The sequence below is a fragment of the Nannobrachium achirus genome (genome assembly GCF_963921795.1).
Source record: "Nannobrachium achirus genome assembly, chromosome: 15".
Lineage (NCBI taxonomy): Eukaryota > Metazoa > Chordata > Actinopteri > Myctophiformes > Myctophidae > Nannobrachium > Nannobrachium achirus.
Window position 1 is genome coordinate 22,339,678 of NC_137822.1, and position 22,114 is coordinate 22,361,791.

At 41.9% G+C, this 22,114-nt stretch overlaps 1 protein-coding gene across 8 annotated transcripts in view; it reads right to left on the reverse strand.

Moving 5' to 3' along the window:
* The window catches only part of mapk10 (mitogen-activated protein kinase 10), a gene marked incomplete at both ends in the record, with an annotated part of 42,658 nt that overhangs the window by 1,050 nt on the left and 19,494 nt on the right, over positions 1-22,114 (reverse strand). Inside the window, 5 exons of one of the 8 annotated variants that reach the window (XM_080742921.1) lie at positions 1,887-1,964; positions 3,317-3,403; positions 8,864-8,992; positions 11,451-11,633; positions 20,128-20,199. In XM_080742921.1, the coding sequence (XP_080599047.1) occupies positions 1,887-1,964; positions 3,317-3,403; positions 8,864-8,992; positions 11,451-11,633; positions 20,128-20,199 (549 nt within the window). Of the gene's footprint in view, positions 1-1,877; positions 1,965-3,316; positions 3,435-7,120; positions 7,148-8,863; positions 8,993-11,450; positions 11,634-20,127; positions 20,200-22,114 lie in introns of all 8 variants that reach the window. The other 7 variants (XM_080742920.1, XM_080742923.1, XM_080742916.1 and 4 more) reach the window with 7 other exon arrangements.

Below are 22,114 nucleotides of genomic sequence, written 5' to 3' on the forward strand. Positions count from 1 at the left end.
CGGTTTCATTTCTGAACCAGAAGTTCAAAGAAAAAGTGGTTTCAAAGGTTCTGTAGAAACCAACAGGGCTCGACCCCTTTGTCCGTTCATTTTACAGTCTATGGTCTGCACTCATAGATGCGTCGACCCGTTGTGAGCTTGTACGGTAGGTCTGCTATTATGAAGTTTAAACAAAGACGGTTTTCAGGACGGCTCCGCTAGGCGGAAGTACAGCTGCTATGATGCAATCGCCGTAGCAGTCAAAATCGTTAAGCAAACAACCGTCAGCTTACTGAACTCTTTGGTTCCCATGGTGACATCTCTATGCAGCAGCCTTTGTAGAAGCTACGTGGAGTTTCTGCCGTAGTAGGAAGGGCTGCGACGGCAAGCAGGTTTATCTATTGGGCACTGATCCATTTTCGGTTACCGGAGCGGACTGCCATAGCTGTCCTTGCTTAAAGTCCCTATTTTCGTCCCGGCGCTGTCTTGGGGCGAAGCATGAATCAGGCTTTAAGGTTAGGGTATGAACACCAACTTGTTGTTTAAATATCATCCTGTGTGCAGTGGTGGTAAAAGTACTCACACATTTTACTTAGTAAAAGTAGGCCTATCAATACTGCAATATAGAAATACTCTGTTACAAGTAAAAGTCAGCAATAGAAAATGTACTTGAGTAAAAGTATGAAAGTGTTGGCATCAAAATGTACTTTGATGCCATGATGTACTTGTAAAGTAGCAAAAGTACAAAATGTTTGAAAATAGCAGCTCACAACGCATGAGCTTGTAGATTGGCTATTTTCAAATAGCCAAGGTATAAAATAGGGCTAAAGTGGTTTATGTATGTTTTTTAATATTATAATTTATATCTGCAAAGTAACTAGTAACTAAAGTTCATTGTATTGCACATTGTATTGCACTGCAATAATATATCGTCGTTGTCGGGTCGAAACCTTGTATGTCCGAAACCATCCTTTTTGTTATTAATTTAAAAATGATTTAATAGTGAAAATAGCTTATCTAGATCTGCTATTTTCAATACTTTTGTGCAACAATGCACAATGAAGTAGTTCTTTAATTTACCAAAAACACATACACATTTGAAACTTGGAGATACAAGGTTTCTGCCCATATTGCATTGCACTATAATAATATACTGCCATGTACGTTGCACTGCACTGCCTTACACTGCACTGCGTCGACTATACTCTGCATCTGCTTGATGATTACATATCATAGATTCATCAAAGGAACCTTAACACAGAGCAGCCTTCAACAGTTCACAGAATAGCTGCTTGGCATCAAAGGTGAGGTACACTAGCAACACACCTTCCCTTTCCTGACTCATCACTCAACTGTTGGGGAATCCCAGGGAGACTAATGCACGCACGCACGCACGCAAGCACAGGGCAGCTGTTTTAAGCACTGGATTCTGCATGACCCATTTATGCTGTGATTCACTCCACTATGACTATGACCAATATCAATACTGCCCTCATGTGGCAACTGTGAGAAATATACTCACTTTCTGAAACAGTAGAATGCTACAAAGAGCAGACTAACTACATTGCAGACAGTATACTGTACTTGATCCAGGACCCCAACCTTAAATCATGACCTTTCCAAACATAGATACACATGGACATTTTTCGTTAATTTCTTTACAGCTTACGATGACTAGTGCAATAGCTGCAGTGGGTAAATCAACCTTACAGACAGTCTAGCATTGCACAAGTTAGCATTACGTATAAATGTCTTAATTTGCCTCAAAAACAATCAAACAAACAAGATGACAAGGACAGAGACACATGGTCAATGGCACAATGTTGTTTTCTTTTTAAATAATAACTCCATTAAGTTATTATAGTAGATTCACTTACAGAGCGATTAGGGCTATGCACTGAGAGTACCTGAAGGTGAAGGCTGTCCCTTCACGACGCCATTCTTCGTTCTCTCCTCAAAGTTCATCACCTCTTTGTAGATGAGTTCTGTCAAGGAAAAGAAAAGCACTGAAACATGCTGACAGAAGGGCGTCAATAGAAAAAGATGTCACGGTCCGCTCCTCAGGACCGTGGACTTTGTCAGTGTCTTGTAAGCTGATAGATTGTTGTTTTCTATTCTTACTCTGTTGTGATGAATATGTTTCAGTTTGCATTACTTGTTCTGAGCCAATGTGGCCTTCTGCTGCCTTCTAGTTAGTGTTTTACATTTCAGTTGTGTTCCTTTTACTCTGTAGTAATGTTTCATTCCCTGTTCCCTTGTTGGGTTTTGCTTTACATGCCTGTATCTTATTTTGTAGTAATAGTCCTAGTGTTTCCTATCTTTGCCTAGTATTTGTTTCCTGTCTTGTCTTGTCTCGCTTCCCTGTGATTGTTAGTTTCCTACACCTGTGTCCACTTTAGTCCCCCAGCCTATCCCAGTGTTGATTGTTTGTCCGAGTTCACCTGTGCCTAGTTAGTTCTTGTCTATATATATGTCCCAAATTTGTGTTCAGACCCTTAGTTAGATCATCACTTCATGTCCGTGTTCTTATGTAGGCTACTCTGATTTGGCTGCAAGCCAATCTGTATAATAAGTTCTTGTTTTGCCTGCCCCATTTTATGGGAAGTTTAAGTTTGGAGGATAAACCATCTGAATTTAGATCCTTGCCTGTTAGTCGTACTGCATTTGGGTCCACTGAACCCAAGGACAAGGACAAAATCCATCCAAAATCTATCCATTCAAGGACAAAATCCATTCGAGTGTCCTCACTGACTATTCTGTTTAGTTTATGAACTCTGTCGTAATAGCTGATCTACAAGCTCGCAGCGCAGCACTTGCAGGAATAGCAATATAAGAATACAATAACAATACTGTAGCAATATAATAATACAAGAGCACATCAAATCAAGCCATGCTGAGTCGGCTGAATTGGACTTCGCAACATTTGGTGTGGCAACTTGCTCGGCTGCCAGCTCCCTCGTCGGTTCCTCTCGGAACTAGTTCTAACTTAATAAAAGGAGCTGTAGTCTTCTCACCAACTTAATATAAGAGGCTGTGGTCTGTTCTTACCAAGCGGACCGAGAGGGCCGCCTCGCTGGCACCGACTTTTCTCACCAAGTGCATGGGCCGCTTGTAGCGAGCGTTCCCGTGGAAGAAAAAAAGACTAGTCCGACAATAGGTTCCTGTACCGTTTTGCTTACCGTTGGTATGTATCGATCTGAAATTTATATAACCTGATTTTTAACATCAGGTTAAATAACCCACAGGATATGAGGTCTGTAGTGGCAGTTGCATTGCCAATTCTCAGCTGCAACTTTACAATAACCACCTAATATAAGTCTCACCATGCCAACCTTACCTTTCCATTCATCAATGGAATGTTCTCTCTCATCAAGTTGCTTGTCATAGATCGCTGGTGGAGGCTGGAGAGAAGAGATAAAGAAAACTTTTAGATTTGGCTTGTTTGGTGAAACCACCCGCCACAGAATAAACTAAGTTGTTTCAAGTAGTTTACAATTAGTTCATGACACCGATATCACTAGACAACTAGATGCTATAGTTCCAATGAGGATTTTCTTGAAATGGGCATCCAAAAATGAACAGCCGCATTAAGAAACCGCTCCAGTGACTTAACCCATTTAGGCCTAGAATTATTTAATGCTTTAACTATTGAAGAATAGCAGATATACAAGCTCATAGCTGCGAGCTTGTAGATCTGCTATTTCTGAAAAATCGTGAATCGTGAAGTCTTTGAATATATCTTTTTAAAAGCGAACATTTGTAACTCAAATATTTGCTTCTGGGTGGTCCCTGGAACAACATATTTTGAGATGGGGGGTCTGTGGCCAAATACATGTAATACATGTGGAAGTACTGTGAATGGGCACAGTCACATTGCATCATCCTCAGTCAAAAGACAAGGATTTCAAACAGTTACTACTGTTACTACAGTACTTTTGTCATCTATTTGAATTATGACAGAATGTCACATTCAGTCAGTGGCAGTAAAGCACTGTGATGCTGTAAGAAAACAGAATTCATGTTTTTTTTCTTGTTTATCTCAATGTCAACACAAAGACAGGTCAGGGAGGAGATGAGGATGCATGAATTGTGAATTGTAATGAAAACAATTTGAGATGAATGAAATAAAATGAGCAGTTAATAGCCTTGATTATTTATCATACAAATGACATCAAGCTTACACTGTATTTGTTCATTGAAATCACCCGTTATATCTTTACCATACAGATACATAGCTAGCAATGAAGCGACCCAAAACCTCATAAGTCTGACAAGGCGTCCAACCACCCGCACCCGCTCATGTCCTATTTTGACGTTGCCATAACGTCTAGCGGTTTGTCCCTGTCCCGGTCTAGTAATTGCTGTATGAACCTGTCCCAGTGTAGCTATGCTGTCCCTGTCCCAGTATAGTTTGAATGTCTGTCCCTGTACCAGTCTAGCTCTCCTGAATCTGCCTCCGAGTCTCAGTGGATGTTGGATTCCCTGAAATAGGACACTGCATCGCGTCCCCATAGGTCATTTATTATAATACCACCAACCGTGATGTTCTTTTTATGCCTCTAGCTCTTCCTCAGACCTTTTTTTTTGGTCTGAGAAAGAGCTAGATGCTTGAAACCTTATTATAATTGAATATGTGACGTTTTTATTGACAATGGTTTATTGCATATGAGGCTATATGATGCACGAACATAGATGCATAATTGTATTTACTGTATCTGTCAAAAGGATGAACCACAACAAAGCTCTTAAGCTTATTTCCTTTCTGAACAGTATTATAATAAACAACCTACGGGACCGGTGTGTGGACTGCATTTCACCATTTTAGTTGTTTGGCCAATTCATTCCTCCCCACACAAATGTCTGTGTGTTGTCACTGCTGTTGTGTCCTACTGGCTCACCTGCCAGTGAGGAGCCCCCACTGGGAGGACGTCAAGCCTCTGTCCTACTTCTCCCGCCCACTAGGCTATATTCACAGCAGCCATATTGGGGAGACGTTGGGTCTCTTCTCACTTCCTTCAAAGGTGTTACCAATGATACTAATGAAGGTTCTAATGAAGGTTCCATTTCATGTAGCACAATCAAACCTTTTATTTCAAGGACCCTCATAACACATATGGGTCTATTTCCATTTATACACTCTCAGAGTTTTCACACCTTTTAAGGGGTCATTTGGAACCCCCAAGGAACCATGAGGGTTCCACACTTTGAGACCCACTGGTGTAGCAGAGTGTTTCCAGTGAGCCGACATGGCACAGTATCAGCACCCTGACTCTGTTTGACCAGAATGGAACAGAGCCTTCATTAGAATTATTGGTGGCACCTGTGAAGGAAGTGAGAAGAGACCCAACTTCCCTCCAAAATGGCTGCTGTGCATATAGCCTAGCTATACTATATATACTCCCTGCTGACAGGTGCCGCCCCAGCCTCGTAGGAGTACCATCACCCTCCCCCGAACACGGGCCAATTGTGTTTGTATAATAGACTCTTGACAAAGCCAGATGTATTCGCGATGGATTCAAATCCCCAGACTCTGCAGTGGTGGGCGGGTACTTTACCACTGTGCCACCTGAGCTACCTCTCTATTCTATTTTAAAACATTTAGTTTGATTCACTGACAGGACCACACGGATACAGTAAATCCCGAGTGTTCATTTAACTCTGGGAGTGTACAAAGGTCACAAAATGGCCATGTTAAGGGTCCATTTGGTTATGTTTGTACACTCTGTGAGTCATAAATGTTTAAATGAACACTGAGGATTTTACCTTGGGGTGACAATTATACAGTAGATGTAGTGGACTAGAACCCTGGATCATGTACTGTATATACAGTATATTCAAAGAAATGTATACATACAGTTGGGTAGTAAATATGTATTTGTAACGTGATAACAGTCTTGGCCTTTAAAGTACGTAAGACATGAATCAAACAGGCTCAAAGAATGACATAATTATGTAAAGAGTTACAGAACTGAAGTGTTACCACTATAGCCAATTACTTTACGTTTGGTGGTAACAAGAATTTGAAGAAAAGTTGCATGCATTCTGAAGTATTGCCTGAATACATGCAAAACATAGCAGGGCTTCTATTAATGGCAGAGGCCTATATACTGTATGTTTATACTGTACATTCAAAAGGTGAATGCTTGGTTACATTGATGTCCTACAGCCTGGATGAGTGATGTTCTGTTTTATAATAATCACCTGAAGGGAAATTAGCTGATTTCCAACCTAAAGGCCATTGTTCTGGCAGCGAGGAGATGCATTATAAAGTGTGGCAAAAGAATACCCCATATCATCTTCTATGTATTTGTCATGTATATGTCAAGGCAGTGTCTTTTAAAACCCCAGAATGCATTATTACGCATTATTACTAATACTACTATTATTAAAAAATAGCAGATATACAAGCTCACAGCGTGGCACTCTGTAGATTTTTGAAAAATCCAGAAATTTTGTGCAAGTCTTTGAATATTTTTGACCCGATTCTATAAATGTCTTCTAAATACTTCTAAGGTTTTTGAAAAAGGCCTGTTTCTACGTGAGCGGTTCTCAAACCTTTCATGTCAAGGACCCCTAGAATTATATGTATTTGGCCGCCGACTCCCATCTCAAAATATGTGTCAGGGACCCCCCCCAGAAGCAAAGTTTCGCTTTAAAAATAATATTCAAAGATTTGCACACATTTTCAAGATTTTTCAAGAATAGCAGATCTACAAGCTCGCAGCGCAGCACTCGGTGTCGCACTGTGATAGTTAAAGCATTAAATAATTCTAAATGGCTTAAATAAATACACTGGCTACTAGTGGACACACTTCAATTCCACCCAGTCTAAGCCAATGAAATAACAGGGCCGTGGTTTGCAAAATTTCTGGTGCAAAAGGCCATAAACGCGTAGTCGCGTACGTTCCGCATGCACAAGATATATATATACATATATACAGAGATATACACAGAAAACATAGGGTATGTTTTTTTTTGTACCACATTGCACAGCTCTCCTCACATCAAAACAATGAGATTTAAGAAGAAAATGTGACACGTTATCCTTTAACATAAAGCACATAAACTTGTGTTCTCTATCCTAAGTGTCTTAGGCCCACAGAATGAGATATTTCCTTGATGTCGGGCGGTGGCTATTTACCATGGATATTTGGACGAGATCTCTTGCCTTCATCAGCATGAAATGATATTAAGAGAGGAGGGAAAAACAGCAGAAAATGTGTTGAAGGAGAAATGCCATTGATGGCCAAAAATACAACATATAAGTGCTAATATGAAAAGTCATTAATATTATAACCATCCAACATCCTTATAGCTATGAAAGATACACGGTAACCAGTTGCTGGTGTATCTGGGGGAAGGTTAACTACACTACAGCATTTACAGAAATGAGACATCATGCTACAAAACAGTTGTTTTTCATTATTACTCGTCAGAATGTGAAGTGCTACCCTGAAGGTATGTGGAACCAGATATATCCTGGACCGTGTCAATTAACAAGATCTTGCACAGACTATGCCCTCGATGACGTATTCCTACCAATGTACTCTGTAAAACCCTCAGTGTTCATTTAAACCACTTGTAACTCAGAGAGTGCACAAAATGTATTTTGGTTACATGTGTACACTAGTAAAAAGGGGCACTAGACCACATTCAGCCACTAGGTGTCGCCCCTTTACAACACCTCTGTTACAGTTACAGATACATTTGTTCCCTATCTCTGTCATCTCATACTAATGAAGGTCAGATGGAGACATTTGACTTCAGAATATAAACAGGGCACAATGACGACTCATATAAACAGCATAGCACTGTAGCAATGCAGTGTTTCACTACGCTGCAAGATCCTGGTTTTTAATTGAACTCTGATGGATTAGAAATGTCCATTTGGTTACATTTGTACTCTCAGAGAGAGTTACAAATGGCTCTTTTCCAGTGAGTAGGCAGCTAGTTATTTATGGGGAAAGCATTAAGCGAATCAAACCACTAAGAACATAAGTTGCCTAAAATGAAATAATAAATATAAACAAATATGTGAGCCAAAAATGTAAAGCCATCACAAAGGCAATGACTGGGTAATTCCCATAACCATAACAGTTGCAAGCAAACACAAAAATAAGTAATGCTTTAAACAATTACTGTATTATTATGAACCCCCCTTTGAATTAAAATCAGGACAATTTGATATCTGGTCTTTCAGCAGCAGCCATTTTGACATGAAATAGTCAAAAGTGTTATCAATGATACTAATTAAAGGCATAGTTCACCCCCAAAGTGACTTTTTTCTTTTTCTATTGATTACTCACCTCATGGATATTGTTTTGTTTTTGTTGCATTGCTAAGCCAATAATTTGAGGAGACTCTTTGGGTATCCATATAGGGAATAAAGCATGCTCTTTGTTTCTCCATAGGGAACCACTGCTGGTCATCAAATATTTGGCTTAGGAATGCGAGAAAAACCAACAAAATACCCAAGAATTCATGTCTCTATGGGGTGAGTAATCGATAGAAAAAACATATTGTTTTGGGCGAACTATCCCTATGGGAACTATCCCATTCTGGTCAAACCTAATTAATTGCTGCTGCCATTGTACATGATAGCTAAACAGATTATACTACACTAAATGGAACAGAACCTTAATTAATATCATTGATAACAACTGTGATTCGCAGACTATTTTACGTCAATTCATGGGTTGCATTTGTAGTCCTACAGCGGCCATGTTGAGGACCAACACAGGTGTTTCAATTGTTGGTCCTCAACATGGCCACTGTAAGACTACCAATGTAACTCATGAATATGGCTGGCTGAAAAAAGCAAATGCACACTGAGCGTCAACAAATCCTGCCCACCTCCCAGGGCGACTCATTTCTCCAGATCCACTCACCGCCTCCACCTCAGCGGGGTCGTACCACACGTTGATGTAGGGGTGCTGTAGGGCCTCGTCCACAGATATCCGTTTAGCAGGGTCAATGATCAACATCTTAGACAGCAGGTCTCTGGCCTGGCTGGCTGTGGTCAGAGAAACAGAACAAAACAGAACAGATTTAACGAATCATTTCAACCAATCAGTATGGTATAGTAGTCCATAAGTATGTATACTATACAGCCTAACTGACATTATCATCTGTAATGTTCAAAACTGTTACTTTTAATAACAAATAGCAAGTAGCAGATCTACAAGCCCAAAACGAGCTTGTAGATCTGCTCCTTTTGTGTGATGCTGTAATTTACGAAAATAAATAATATCTGTTAGCACATCTGTGGTTGGAGGTGGTATTCCTATACTCTTCCAATGAGAAATTTAAACACTGGTGTCACCTAATGGTTCCTGAGTACAACTGCCTGAAGCACAATATCTCCCCTGGCCAAAACCATTTTATTTTAAACATAATAACGGTACAGCACACGTGATAGTGATCTGCACTCCAGGAATAATCCCTCCAGCCCACCTAGGGGGCAACACGCCTATTTCTCTGTACTTCAGAATTCCTGAACACTCGCTAGTCTCGTCCTCCGGTTCACTGTGACCAAAATAATGACTGCTACCTCACCTTACACTTGACTCATAATCCTTTTCAGGCCGCGACCCCCAAAATAATCATATTTTAAATGGGGACCCCCCCCCCACCACCACTGTGACGAGCACTAAGAGTTGAGGCATTACATTTTGTATAACACGGTTCTATTGTGAAAATAACAGATCTACGTGATCGCGAGGCGTTGTGACTTGTGAGCATGTAGATCGCATATTTTCACAATTTCTGCCTCTAATATTTGACAATTTGAATATATTTTTACTTTAGAAATGTGCAGATACTGTACCCTCTATACACTTAAACTTTATGCTGGATTGTTTACTGTTGAGTGAGAAAATGGTGTTTCATATTAAGCTAATCATCTGGGGACCCGACCCACAGGTTGAGAACCACTGCACTAAAGAACAATAATGGCCTGATAGGCTTTAATATTACATAATGGTACCTTGTGATACACCCCTCTCTCTCTCTCTCTCTCTCTCTCTCTCTCTCTCTCTCTCTCTCTCTCTCTCTCTCTCTCTCTCTCTCTCAGTGGGTGTATTTCCTTTACCACCGGCATCCCAGCATGCGGTGCAGGCAGCCAGAACACAAGTGATTCCTAGCTGAGAGTTTTACCACATAAAGGCTTTGATGCCAGTGCAGTGGAGCAGCATACAGTATTCATTATCTTTCTTGGTGGGATTTTCCACATTTAGAAATAGGCTGCCTACCACAATAAACATCCCTCTAATCTCAAATGAGTCAGGGAGGTGTTTTGATTCAAACTTTTCCCTAGGTGGGAACATTGTTGTGAATCTATCTATTTCAGTTTTCCTATCCAGTACATTGGATTATCATCATGACTGATTCTGCATTGTCACCACCAGCTCCATGCTTAAAATAAGTCACAAAACCACTTAAACTTAACACAGAAGAAGGCATCAATACATACGTGGTTCAAACTCATAGTACATAGGCCCCTACCCAAAAAGCATAATTAATTTATGCTCTACATTTGGCACAAATGTTATGCTTATAATAAGGAAATTACACAGAAGAGAGCATGTCATGCATTATTGACATGGTCAGTGAAACACAACATATAGTTTTGAGGATATTTATAGCACACATATAAGTATAGCTCCAGTTTAAACTTTGGTGTGCTAAACAGGATTCAAAACCAGGTCTCCCTTGTGGGAGAACAAATATCTACCTCCCAGTCCCTTCCAACAGGCACTCAGATATTGTTTATGAGCTTCTTCAGGCAGTGCTACTTGTCAACCAGTAGGACACCTACTGTAGGACACTACACCCACCGGTGAACACAGGGTCTATACATTTCTCAGTGGAGGAGTAGGGAGGGACTAGGGAGACAACTTCCTAACTGCACATGTGCTCATTATATTGTTATTCACATTCCACCAACCACCACACAGATTGGTTAAAATACCATTTAATTAATTCAAATAACTTTTGAAGTTATTGCAGGATTTTACATGCTGTAGAGCAGGGGTCGGCAACCTTTTTGACATGAAGTGCCATGTTTTCATTTTCTTGATAGTCAGTGTGCCGTATCAAACATTTAAGTTTAATTATGACACCAAAATAAAATATTTACAACTGATTTTGAATGTCCATAGGCTATACATAATATTTTCTTTAGACATATTTTCAGGTTGTAATGATCATTAGGAGCAATAACCCACCTATATCCCAGACTCCCTCCCTAGTCAAAGTCAGAGTTAGGAGTTAATTATGTGCAGGATGTAATTTGTATATAGATGTGAGTGGACTATGACTTAAACGTTTGTTATATTTAATTTTAAAATAAATACTAAATCTCTCTCACACACTTATGCCAGTGTGCCAGACAGTGATCACACTCCCCTGTGCCAATATTGGCACCCGTGCCTGAGGTTGCCTACCCCTGTCGTCGAGTTACGGGTTCTCACCTTTGAGTTTGTTGTGTTCGGAGTCAGCAGGGAACAGACAGTCGGGGAACAGTTTGGGGAAGGTGAGCCCAGCGTACTTTGGCCGGTTCTCCACATAGTTCCTCACGGTGGGTTGCAGCTTCTTCATGAACTCAGGCGGGGGCGTACCCAGCTGCTCAATCACCTTGTTCCACTGATCAATGTCTGGAGCGAGGGGCGCGGTTAAGCAAAACATACTACACACGCAGACCTGGCTGTTAGGCCAGTGGTTCTCAACCTGTGGGTTCAGGACCCCCAGGGGGGTATCCAAATTACTTTGCTGGGGTCCCCAGATGATTAACCTAATGTGCAACATTGTTTTCTTTCTCAACAGTAAACAAACCAACATAATGTTTAAGTGTATACAGAGGGTATATGCACATTTCTAAAGTGACAATTTAAGGACTTTTAATACCTCTAAAATGACAAATGAAACATTGGCCAAATAGTCGAGGCAGGTCAGGGTACTAAAGTATCGTTAGATTTTCAATAGGAATTCAATTTTAAAAAATCATTTTTCTCTCAATTTTCTAATTTTCTAGCTCCCCATAAAATCAAATATTGGTTCATTTTTCCAATTTTCTAGCTTGCAAAAAAATCAGGAAAATGCTTCAATTTTTTAAATGTGTGATTCATATTTGTCATTATTTGATTTGGAACCGACAAAGGAAAAACATCTTTAAAAAAGGTATTTTTCATTTTTTTACCACATTACGAATATCAAAAAATTGACCAATTTTTCCAATTTTCTAGCTTGCAAAAAAATCAGGAAAATGCTTAAATTTTTTAAATGTGTGATTCGTCTTTGTCATTATTTGATTTGGAACCGACAAAGGAAAAACATCTTGAAAAAGGTATTTCTTAATTTCTTACCCCATTACAACAATCAAAAAATGGGCCCATTTTTCCAATTTTCTAGCCCACAAAAAAATCAGGAAAATGCTTAAAATTTGCTCAATTTTTTGAATGTGTGATTCATATTTTGACATTATTTGATTTGGAACCGACAAACAAAAAACGGGCCCATTATTCAATTTTCAAGTCCAGGAAAGAAATCGTCATCATGAATGTCACGTGACCACGTGTCAAGTCACATGGTACACAACTTCAAAATAAAAGCTGTAGGCTAGTCTAACATCCAAGTAATAGGATCAACATGCAGGCAGGCAGGGGGTCCATGAGGGGTTTACATGGCTGGTTCCCAAAGTGTGGTTTGCGGACCCCCAGGGTTTCTATGGCTGGTTCACAACAGCCTGGTACACGTACAGCCATGGCTGGTTCCCAAAGTGTGGTTCGGGGACCTCTTGAGGTCCATGACGGATTTCCAAGGGGGTCCATGGCTGGTTAGCAATAAATGTGGTTCAGGGACCTCTGGGGGTCCCTGAGGGGTTTCCAAAGGGGTCCATGGCTGGTTAGCAATAAGTGTAATTGCGACCGTAGGTCGCTACTTACTATCACAGCCTGCACAAACTGTCCGTCTGTCTGTCTGTCTGTCCCTCTGTCTGTCACACCTCACACGTCACACTATTGCCCTGCTCATATCTCCGGGTCCCTGGGGGACCCCCAGATGTAAAAAATGACCAAATATGCAAAAATGACCAAATGACCACCCCAACGGGGCTGCTCACGGGGAATTCCCGGGGACCACCGACTCCTGCTGCTCCAGAACGGATGCCAAAGTGGTGGCGCCCCCAGTGGAGGACCCCCTCCACTGCAGCTCACATAAAATGCCGTAACTCGGGCTAGGAGCGTCCGGGAGAGCCGGGGCCGGTACCTATTCGTCCGCCAAGGCAACGCGGAGACCCCACCCCTCATTTCTCACATGGCCCTCTTCTAGCGCCACCATGAGGCCGATTCTTGCAAAACACAGTTTTGGACACTGCTCCTACAGATTTTGCCCTAAAATCACGCACATCGGTACACAGTATGTCTACACATTGCCCACACAACTAGGAACCAATGGCAGTTACAGCCCTCTTTGTGTATACATGTGACCTACGGTCGCTTATCTCCCGATTAGGGAGTCTTACTGGTAGTGTAATAGGTGAAATAGTGTAATAGTGCATTACTTGTAATATTGAAATAGCATAAATGTTATTGCGACCGTTAGGTCGCAGTTACTATCAAAACCTCGACCAGCTGTGAGTCCGTCCGTCCGTCCGTCCGTCCGTCCGTCCGTCCGTCAGTCAGTCAGTCAGTCTGTCTGTCACACGTCACACTTTTGCCCTGCTCATATCTCCGCAACCGTTGCCCAGATCCATGCCAAATTTTGCACACATACTCCTTGCCTGCCAAACCACAACCTCCATCAATTCACACATGACCCTCTTCTAGCGCCACCATGAGGCCGATTCTTGCAAAACAAATCTTTGGACACAGCTCCTAAATATTTTGTCCTAAAATCACGCAAATCGGTACACAGTATGTCTACACTCATGTCATCAACATGGATCTGTCCCATATAGCGCCACCTTCAGGCCGATTTTTGAAAACACATTTTTGGACACTGCCCTAAAATCACCCTATTAGGGAGTCTTACTGGTAGTGTAATAGCGCAATAAGGGTAATAGTGTAATATTGTAATAAGTGTAATAATATAATAGTGTAATAGTGTAATTGCGACCGTCAGGTCGCAGTTACTATCAAAACCTCCACCAGCTGTCAGTCTGTCAGTCAGTCTGTCAGTCAGACTTTCAGTCACACTTTTTCCCTTCTCATAGTGATTTTGGCTGCCAAACCACTACCCCCATTTCTCCCTCTTCTAGCGCCACCATGAGGCCGCTTCTTGCAAAACAAATATTTGGACACTGCTCCTACAAATTTTGCCCTAAAATCACGCAAAGCGGTACACAGTATGTCTACACTGTCCAAGATAGCGCCACCATCAGGGCGATTTTTCAAACACATTTTTGGACTCTGCAAAGCGTGATTTTAGGATGCCCTGATGGTGGCGCTATCTCGGACAGATCCATGCTGATGACATGAGTGTAGACATAATGTGTACCGCTTTACGTGATTTTAGGGCAGAATTTGTAGGAGCAGTGTCCAAAAGATTATGTGTTTTGCAAGAAGCGGCCTCATGGTGGCGCTAGAAGAGGGAGAAATGGGGTAGTGGTTTGGCAGCCAAAACCACTATGAGAAGGGCAAAAGTGTGACTGAAAGTCTGACTGACAGACTGACTGACAGACTGACAGCTGGTGGAGGTTTTGATAAGAATGCACTATTACACTATTTCACCTATTACACTACCAGTAAGACTCCCTAATCGGGAGATAAGCGACCGTTGGTCGCTTATCTCCACAAAAAGGCCAAAAGTTTGTTTTACCAAAATCGTCCTGATGGTGGCGCTGGATGGGACAGATGCGTTTTGATTACATGACTGTGCGATTTGTGTGATTTTAGGGCAAAATCTGTAGGAGCAGTGTCCAAAAATGTGTTTAAAAAAATTGGCCTGAAGGTGGCGCTAAATGGGACAGATCCATGTTGATGAGATGAGTGTAGACATACTGTGTACCGATTTGCGTGATTTTAGGGCAAAATATGTAGGAGCAGTGTCTCTGTGTAGCGATTTGTGTGATTTTAGGGCAAAATCTGTAGGAGCAGTGTCCAAAAATGTGTTTAAAAAAATCGGCCTGAAGGTGGCGCTATATGGGACAGATCCATGTTGATGAGATGAGTGTAGACATACTGTGTAGCGATTTGCGTGATTTTAGGGCAAAGATTGTAGGAGCAGTGTCCAAAAATGTGTTTTAAAAAATCGGCCTGAAGGTGGCGCTATATGGGACAGATCCAAGTTGATGACATGAGTGTAGACATACTGTGTACCGATTTGTGTGATTTTAGGGCAGAAATTTTAGGAGCAGTGTCCAAAAATGTGTTTTGCAGAATCGGCCTCATGGTGGCGCTAGAAGAGGGCCATATGAGAAATGAGAGGTGGGGTCTCCGCGCCGCCGAGGCGGACGAATAGGTACCGGCCCCGGCTCTCCCGGTCGCTCCTAGCCCGAGTTAAGGCATTTTATGTGAGCTGCAGTGGAGGGGGTCCTCCACTGGGGGCGCCACCACTTTTGCATCCGTTCTGGAGCACCAGGAGTCGGTGGTCCCCGGGAATTCCCCGTGAGCAGCCCCGTTGGGGTGGTCTTTTTTGCACATTTGGTCATTTTTTACACCTGGGGGTCCCCCAGGGACCTGGGGGTCCCTGGAGCTCCGGGGGTCCTTCGAGGTTGTAGTTTGGCAGGCAAGGAGTTTGTATGGAAATTTTGGCATGGATCGGGGCAACAGTGGCGGAGATATGAGTAGGGGGAAAGTGTGACGTGTGACGAGTGACGTGACGGAGGGAAGGACAGGCTGACGGCTGGTGGAGGTTTGGATAGTAGAGAGTGTAAAAGTAACTGCGACCTACTACGGTCGCAATTAAACACACTTATTGCTAACCAGCCATGGACCCCCTTGGAAACCCCTCAGGGACCCCCAGAGGTCCCCGAACCACACTTTGAGAACCAGCCATGGACCCCCTTGGAAATCCGTCATGGACCTCCAGAGGTCCCCGAACCACACTTTGGGAACCAGCCATGGCTGTACGTGTACCAGGCTGTTGTGAACCAGCCATAGAAACCCTGGGGGTCCCCAAACCACACTTTGGGAACCAGCCATGGACCCCCTTGTAAACCCCTCATGGACCCCCTGCCTGCCTGCATGTTGATCCTATTACTTGTTGGATGTTAGACTAGCCTACAGCTTTTATTTTGAAGTTGTGTACCATGTGACTTGACACGTGGTCACGTGACATTCATGATGACGATTTCTTTCCTGGACTTGAAAATTGAATAATGGGCCTATTTTTTGTTTGTCGGTTCCAAATCAAATAATGCCAAAATATGAATCACACATTCAAAAAATTGAGCAAATTTTAAGCATTTTCCTGATTTTTTTGTGGGCTAGAAAATTGGAAAAATTGGCCCATTTTTTGATTGTTGTAATGGGGTAAAAAATTAAGAAATACCTTTTTCAAGATGTTTTTCCTTTGTCGGTTCCAAATCAAATAATGACAAATATGAATCACACATTTAAAAAATTGAAGCATTTTCCTGATTTTTTTGCAAGCTAGAAATTTGGAAAATTGGTCCATTTTTTGATATTCGTAATGTGGTAAAAAAATGAAAAATAACTTTTTTAAAGATGTTTTTCCTTTGTCGGTTCCAAATCAAATAATGACAAATATGAATCACACATTTAAAAAATTGAAGCATTTTCCTGATTTTTTTGCAAGCTAGAAAATTGGAAAAATGAACCAATATTTGATTTTATGGGGAGCTAGAAAATTAGAAAATTGAGAGAAAAATGATTTTTTAAAATTGAATTCCTATTGAAAATCTAACGATACTTTAGTACCCTGACCGAGGCAGACTATTTTCACTACTTGACCACACTAAACTCAGCATAATCAAGTGAATACTGGAGATGTGGTGTACGGCATGGATTTCTACACAGAGAGGGCAATTATTTCAACATAAGATGCTGCATTCAAGTTCGGGAGAGTTTGGACAAGGCAATTCTCTTGAATGCTGCCTTCAGCATTTGCATTTCTTTCACCATAGTGAAAACTGCATTCATGGTCTGGAGAGAGGGTACTTGTTACAGACGGGTATAAGGGCAGGGGCTCAAGCCCCCTTTAATGTCTATGTGTGCCTGATAGTCAAGCTTGTAGATCAACCCCTCCCCCTCCACCCCCACCCCCCAAGTGCCAGAAAATGCCAGACATCCTGCATGTGTCTTGTTTGCAGATAACTGTTTGAAATACATCCTAGATCTCACATCCTGTGTTTTGGCCAAAAGCTCAGAGATGACCCAACGATGAACCCAGTCATAGTCCCACCAAATGAGATTGTCTGAATTCAGCCGCACAGTAGGCTAATGCCAGCGATTAGCATCTTACAACAAAGCAGGACTCACTTGGATATAGACAATCATTTTTGGGTGCACTTGCACATGTACGGTAACCGAGTGCGCACGTGTCCTTCCGTCAGACCATCTGTCCATCTGTGTGCGTGCGTATTTGACTAATACTAGAAAATACTGTTCCTGAAGAAACAGTGTGGGCTCGCTTCAAGCAACAAAAAACAAATAGTATAAAAAGTGCAAATTGATCAGCTGTTATCCATTCTCCTAACTATCATTAGTTACGCACCTGCTTGGTGTCGTGTGTGTGTGTGTGTGTGTGTGTGTGTGTGTGTGTGTGTGTGTGTGTGTGTGTGTGTGTGTGTGTGTGTGTAATTTTTTTTAAATATATATTTATATATGTATATATATATATATATATATATATATATATATATATATATATATATATATATATATATATATACATATACATATAAAGATTTGTTTTGGGGCTTTTATGCCTTTATTGATAGGACAGTAGACTGACAGGAAATGGGGAGAGAGATGGGGAGTGATACGCAGCAAAGTTCAATCAGGATTCGAATCCGCAACACGCTGTCAGGCATCAGAGCCTCTGTGGTATGCGCCCAGACCGCTAGGCCAGCCCATAACAGTATATTTTGAGTACTAAAGTTCTCAAAATATACTGTTATGTTATCATAACATCACATTGAAGATCAGCCTTTTTTTAATAGCCAAATGACATACAACTTGAGTTGCTTAATCTGCAAGCTGTCAATGCTGTAATTTGATTGGAGTTACAATATTTCCCTCTCCTCCACTGGGCTCCTGGCATGGGCACTTGAGCCTCTCCAATTGATCCAAAATGCTGCAGCACGATTGGTCTTCAAGCAGCCAAAATTCTCACGTCTCCCCCCTTTGCCGCTCCCTTCATTGGCTCCTGATTACTGCCCTGAAACACTGATGCTGGCCTTCAAAGCAGCCAAAGGTATGGCACTTCAAAGCCTGATCGAACTCTACAACCCCATCTGTTCACTCAGATCAGCTAACACAAGGGAAGCTGACAGAACCCTCGCTAAAAAACCCAGGACAACGATCCATTTGTCCTAGAATCCTTTCCCTCCTGGCCCCCAAACTGTGGAATAAACTCCCCATTGCACTTAGAACGGCAGACTCACTCCCTATAGCTTCCGCGGTCTGAAGACTCACCTCTTCAGACTCCACCTTAGCCCATACTGTAGCACTTACCGTAGCACTTGCCTACCCTCAAGCCTCAATGACCATACCTGTATTTTAGATAGCATTTTTTATACGTTTTTTTTTGTAAGTAAATAATTGTAATGGAATACAAGTACAATATGTCCTTAGCAGTAAAAGTATTGAAAATTGGAAATACTCCGGTAAAGTACAAATACCTCAAAATTGTACTTAAGTACAGCACTTGAGTACATGTACTTTAGTTACTTTACACCAGTGGTTCTCAACCTGTGGGTCAGGTGTCTCAGGACCCCCAAGGGGGTCCCCAGATGATTAATTTAATGTGCAACACTGTTTTCTCACTCAACAGTAAACAAATCAACATACAATTTAAGAGTATAGACTGGTATATGCACATTTCTAAAGTGACAATTTAAGGATTTGTATTACTTCTAAAATGACAAATGAAACATTGGCCAAATATTCGAGGCAGAAATTGTGAAAATAGACGATTTACATGCTGAGCATGTAGATCGGCTATTTTCACAATAGAACGGTATTATACAAAATGTAATTCCTCAACTCTTTGTGCTCATCAGGGGGTGGGGGGTCCCCAGTTTAAATATGATTATTTTGGGGGTCACGGCCTGAAAAGGTTGAGAACCAGTTCTTTACAGCACTGCCGCCCTCGTCCCATTCAAACATCCCTCTCTCTACCCCCATCCATCCTGCCTCCTCACAGACACTGCCAGCAGAGGTGGGAGGCTGCCAGCACCGTCAGCGAGCAAGCCATTACCTCATCCTCCTGGAACGTCACACACTGCCACCTCTCCCTTTAGTCTCCATTGCACTTTGGCTGAGCACACAATGCAGGGAGGGAGGAGAGAGAGAGAGAGAGAGAGAGAGAGAGAGAGAGAGAGAGAGAGAGAGAGAGAGAGAGGAACACATTATGCAGACAGAAAGAGGGGGGGTGGGTTCTTATATCCACAGAATGTTTTATCCATGGTTGTTAAGCAGTTTTGCTGGATTCACCCAGTTTTAGAATTCCTGCCGATCTGAGGTTTCGATTCAGATTGTGGTATTTGATGGGTTTTTTTCGTGGGCACGAAATCCCGCCGGTGAAATGGCAAAAATCAGGCGTGAACAAAAGAGGAGAGGGAGTCATACAAGCTAAGTTCTAAGTGTAAATGTTACGCTTGTATAAGCTACAACAGTGGTTATCAAACTTTTCAATTTCAAAGACCCCCAGTTTGGTATACAATAGGCCACATTAGACCCCTGGGGGTCCCTGAACCTTACTTTGAGAACCACTGCACTACAGAAGCACAGTAGAGCTCAGTTTGGAGTTTGAGGACAGACAGAAGGATACGATCTGGGACCGGAACCCAAGCAAGTGAAAACAGCAGATCTACAAGCTCACAACGCGTCGCTTCACGCCATAGCTTGTAGATCGGCTATTTTCACTGCGTCTTAGTTTTCTTTTGTTTATTAATGAAATTACTTCATTCATAAAGTCATTGCATTATTCATGAAAATCTTAGCTTTTGGGGGAATGTAAGGATACGATCAGTTCCAGGGAACAGCACTGTTCCTCTTATCACCTCTCCAAAGATGCATCCCACTGACCACATGTCCACTGGTTCCACACACGCACAAGCACACGCACACGCACATGCACACACACACTTACACAAACACACACACATGCACACGCACACGCATATGGAGAAATGGTAAATGGTGGATTTATATAGCGCCTTAATCCAAGGTGCTTTACATACAGTAGCATTCACCCATTCAAACACACATTCATACACCAATGGGCGATGGCAGAGGAAACCATGCAAAGCACCAACCTGCTCCTTGGGAGCAACTATAGGGGTTCAGAGTCTTAATTGCTCAAGGACTCTTTGACACTAACTCTGGGCGAGCCCGGGATCGAACTGGGAACCGCTCTACCACCTGAGCCACCGCCGCCCGATAAGATACATACATACATATGGGGTGGCTACACACACGCGTCGTACTGGCATATTGAAAAACACACCAAGACTACACATTTGTGACCTGTTCTTTTTTTGTTTTCAAAGCAGAAGGTGTATAGGTTCTCCAAATAACATTTATTATCAATTCAACAGATAATTATTAGGCAGATTTATTTAGGGAAGTAAGGTGGTAATTTTATAAATTGAGGACACACACTCGCTCGCACGCACGCGCGCGCACACGCACGCGCGCGCACACGCACGCGCGCACACACACACACACACACACACACACACACACACACACACACACACACACACACACACACACACACACACACACACACACACACACACAGCAGGGGTGTCTGCCTCAAGGTAACTAACAGTCGACTACGGTACATCCCCTCACACATAGACAGCTCTCCGCAGATGCTCCAATTAGCACAACCATCAATATTCATAGTGCGCGAGCAAAGGAAGGGGAGAAAGGGAAATGAGTTCCTCCTCCTGCCAAAAGAACGCCAAGAATAGATCGTCGGAGGGAACAACTGTTGCTTCGCCCCCGCACCAAACAAAACAAAGAAGAATCCAATAGACCGACTTCATGGCCTGGTTAATGTTAATGATGTGTGTTATTGCGTGATGTGTTGAAAGATCAGTAGAGATGCTGATAGAGATGTTACAAAGTAAAGTGTGAGTTTGTTTGAATTAGAGCAGTGGTTCCCAAACTTTTTAGGTCGACACCCAAAAGAGAAATCAGACGTTCGCCCCGGGACCCAAGCATAGTGAAAACAGCAGATCTACAAGCTCACAACGCATGTACCGGTGCAAAGACAGTTATATAATTTATTTTCAAAGCAGAGGGTGTAGGTTCTCCAAATAACATTCACAATGCGTCGCTATGCACCGCGTTGTGAGCTTATATATCCACTATTTTCACTACTATTTTCACTCTTTACTTCATAAACATTTGTTTTCTCATTTATTTCCATAAAATAAATATAATAATACTTTTTGAAATAATAATAAATAAAAACAAAATGTAGGAAAATAAAATTAGGGGACCCATAAAAATGCGTCTCGACCCAGTGTTTGGGAACCAGTGGGTTAGAGTAACTACAGCTACCTCAGTATTGGACAGGGAACTTATGGCCAGGTGCACAGAACAATTCGCACAATTACCCATCCCATCTTGGGCCTGAACACATTATTACGCAATATTTTATGCTTTAAATATTAAAGAAAAATCTTGAAAATTCATGCACATCTTTCAATATTTTGACCCGATTCTATAAGTGTCTTCTAAATCTTTCTAAGTGTTTTTTTTTTTTTTTTACTATGTTTCTGTCAGTGGTTCTCAAAATGTTTCATGCCAAGGACCCCCAAAACTACATGTATTTGGCCACGGACCCCCATCTCAAAATATGTTGTTCCAGGGACCCCCCCCCCCCCCCCCATCTCAAAATATTGTATCAGGGACCCCCCAGAAGCAAATATTTGAGTTACAAATGTTCGTTTTCAAAAAGATATATTCAAAAAATAATAATAGGCCTAAATGGGTTA